The sequence below is a fragment of the Aplysia californica genome, unplaced genomic scaffold (genome assembly GCF_000002075.1).
Source record: "Aplysia californica isolate F4 #8 unplaced genomic scaffold, AplCal3.0 scaffold00715, whole genome shotgun sequence".
Classification (NCBI taxonomy): Eukaryota; Metazoa; Mollusca; class Gastropoda; order Aplysiida; family Aplysiidae; genus Aplysia; species Aplysia californica.
This window is the reverse complement of record NW_004797985.1, coordinates 259,993-261,862: the sequence shown is the minus strand read 5'-3', so window position 1 is coordinate 261,862 and position 1,870 is coordinate 259,993. Positions and strand designations below refer to the sequence as shown.

Sequence of the window (1,870 nt, the reverse complement as noted above, 5' to 3'; positions counted from 1 at the left end):
TCTTCTTCTTCTTCTTCTTCTTCTTCTTCTTCTTCTTCTTCTTCTTCTTCTTCTTCTTCTTCTTCTTCTTCTTCTTCTTCTTCTTCTTCTTAATCGGCGTCTCTTGTGTAGTGGTCACAAAGAGGACGCGTTTCCGATTCCACTGCCGGTTGGGGTTTTTTTGTTGTGTTTTTTTTTATTCTTGATTTTTTTTTTTATTCAGTATCCTTGTTTGATGAGATGTTGTACTCCTGTTACCCCGTGCTGTCACTAACAGGCAAGATCGAAAGAGAAAGCATGGTCCAAAGAGAATTAGATGTATAGATGGATAAAGACATTCCACAAATAATTTTTTTCAAAATATACATTAACCCTGCTTTCTACAGGTCCGTATGAACGCTTCTCAAGTTTCCAAGACTGGAATCCCTTCGGAACCGGAAATTCTTGGTGGGAGTGGCACCGGAAGAGGAAGAGACGTCAGGCGGAACAAGGTACCGTCCACAGCATCGAGCTGTCTATGATAGCAGACTACAGTGTCTGGAGCAAGTGAGTTCAGACGATATTCATATCACCGTTTTATGTCAATTTCATAATATTGCTAAAAGGTTGGCATCTTTGACATGGAGATATGTTCGAATCGACTTCCACGCTTGATGTGAAAGATCCCGGAAATAAAGTGTTTTACACCTAGCAGGACCGGAAGGCGTTTTTTAAGAACAAAAGAAATAAAACATAAAAGTCAGTGGTGGTATGGAACTATGGTTTATTGTGAATGATAGTCTGTTTATGAATGCATGTAAAACATTAAATGTAAATGTTTTACGCCTCCATCGACACGATTTAGATCAATTAATAACTCGAATACTATTACCCCTACTGACCATTGTCGAAAACTTTACAAGTACTTATTCATATCGACAGCATCATCCTACAAGCGTCTTAACCAGTTTTTAAAGTTTTGGCAGATTCAAAGAAAAGAAAACACCCAAATCAGAACCATGAACTGGGCATTGTTGTTTTTTTTAAGGGGGAGGGGGGCTGTAAATGAAAAACTAGACAGGAAAATAAAAAAAGAAATAGTACAAAACTATAATTTTAAAGATGGTCCAAGGTGTCTTTTTTTCGAATGGCGGCTTAAACGGGAAACCCTAAGAAATATTATAATATTTGGGTAATTGTGGAATGGCTCTGACGCTGTGTGTTTATGTGAATTAAACTACACATTAATTGACGCTTCTCTCAGGTTTCTCAAGTTCGCCAATAAGGACGAGAACAAAGCTTATCAAGAACTCCAACAGTACTACCAGTTCATGGCAGTCATGGTGAGATCAGATCCACGAATTAATTTGTATTTCTTTTCAGTAATTCCAAATTGTTCCTTCCACTTTTGGCTTTTACATATTATATATATTATGTTTTGAATTTGTTTTAAAAATCTAAAAAAATATTGAATTTTAAATTTCCGTCAATTTCAAAAATTAATTCAAATACACTCCAATCGGAACAATTTAGATAATTTAGGATGCAGACTTTGACACTGTCTATCAGGGCCAACTCGGGTAAAGAAGGATACAAAGGCCGAACAGAAAGACTGAGATGCTCGATTAAAATTCTCCACACCCGAGAATAAGATAAGATAATACTCTATTCTCACATACGGATTCGAACCTGTGCCTCCTGGGTACGACAACGCAGCGCCCAACCACTACACTACAGACGCCGATAAATATCTTTTGTGAAATGATAGATAAATCAAAATAATGTTCCGAAATGTCTATTATCTGGCGAGTGAAAAAAATCTGTTTCTCTCTTTTTTCCTGACGTATCTAGTCCATCCCCGATTCCCCTACCTCTCTCTCCCTCGCTCCTCCCCCCTCTCTCTCTCTCTCTC

At 37.8% G+C, this 1,870-nt stretch overlaps 1 protein-coding gene across 1 annotated transcript in view; it reads left to right on the top strand.

Moving 5' to 3' along the window:
* Window positions 1–219: 219 nt before the first annotated feature.
* Window positions 220–1,870, top strand: part of LOC101848844 (metalloprotease mig-17) — a gene marked incomplete in the record, with an annotated part of 13,348 nt that continues 11,697 nt past the window's right edge. Inside the window, 3 exon segments of the mRNA XM_013088278.1 lie at window positions 220–256; window positions 366–525; window positions 1,223–1,301. Of these exon segments, the coding sequence (XP_012943732.1) occupies window positions 220–256; window positions 366–525; window positions 1,223–1,301 (276 nt within the window).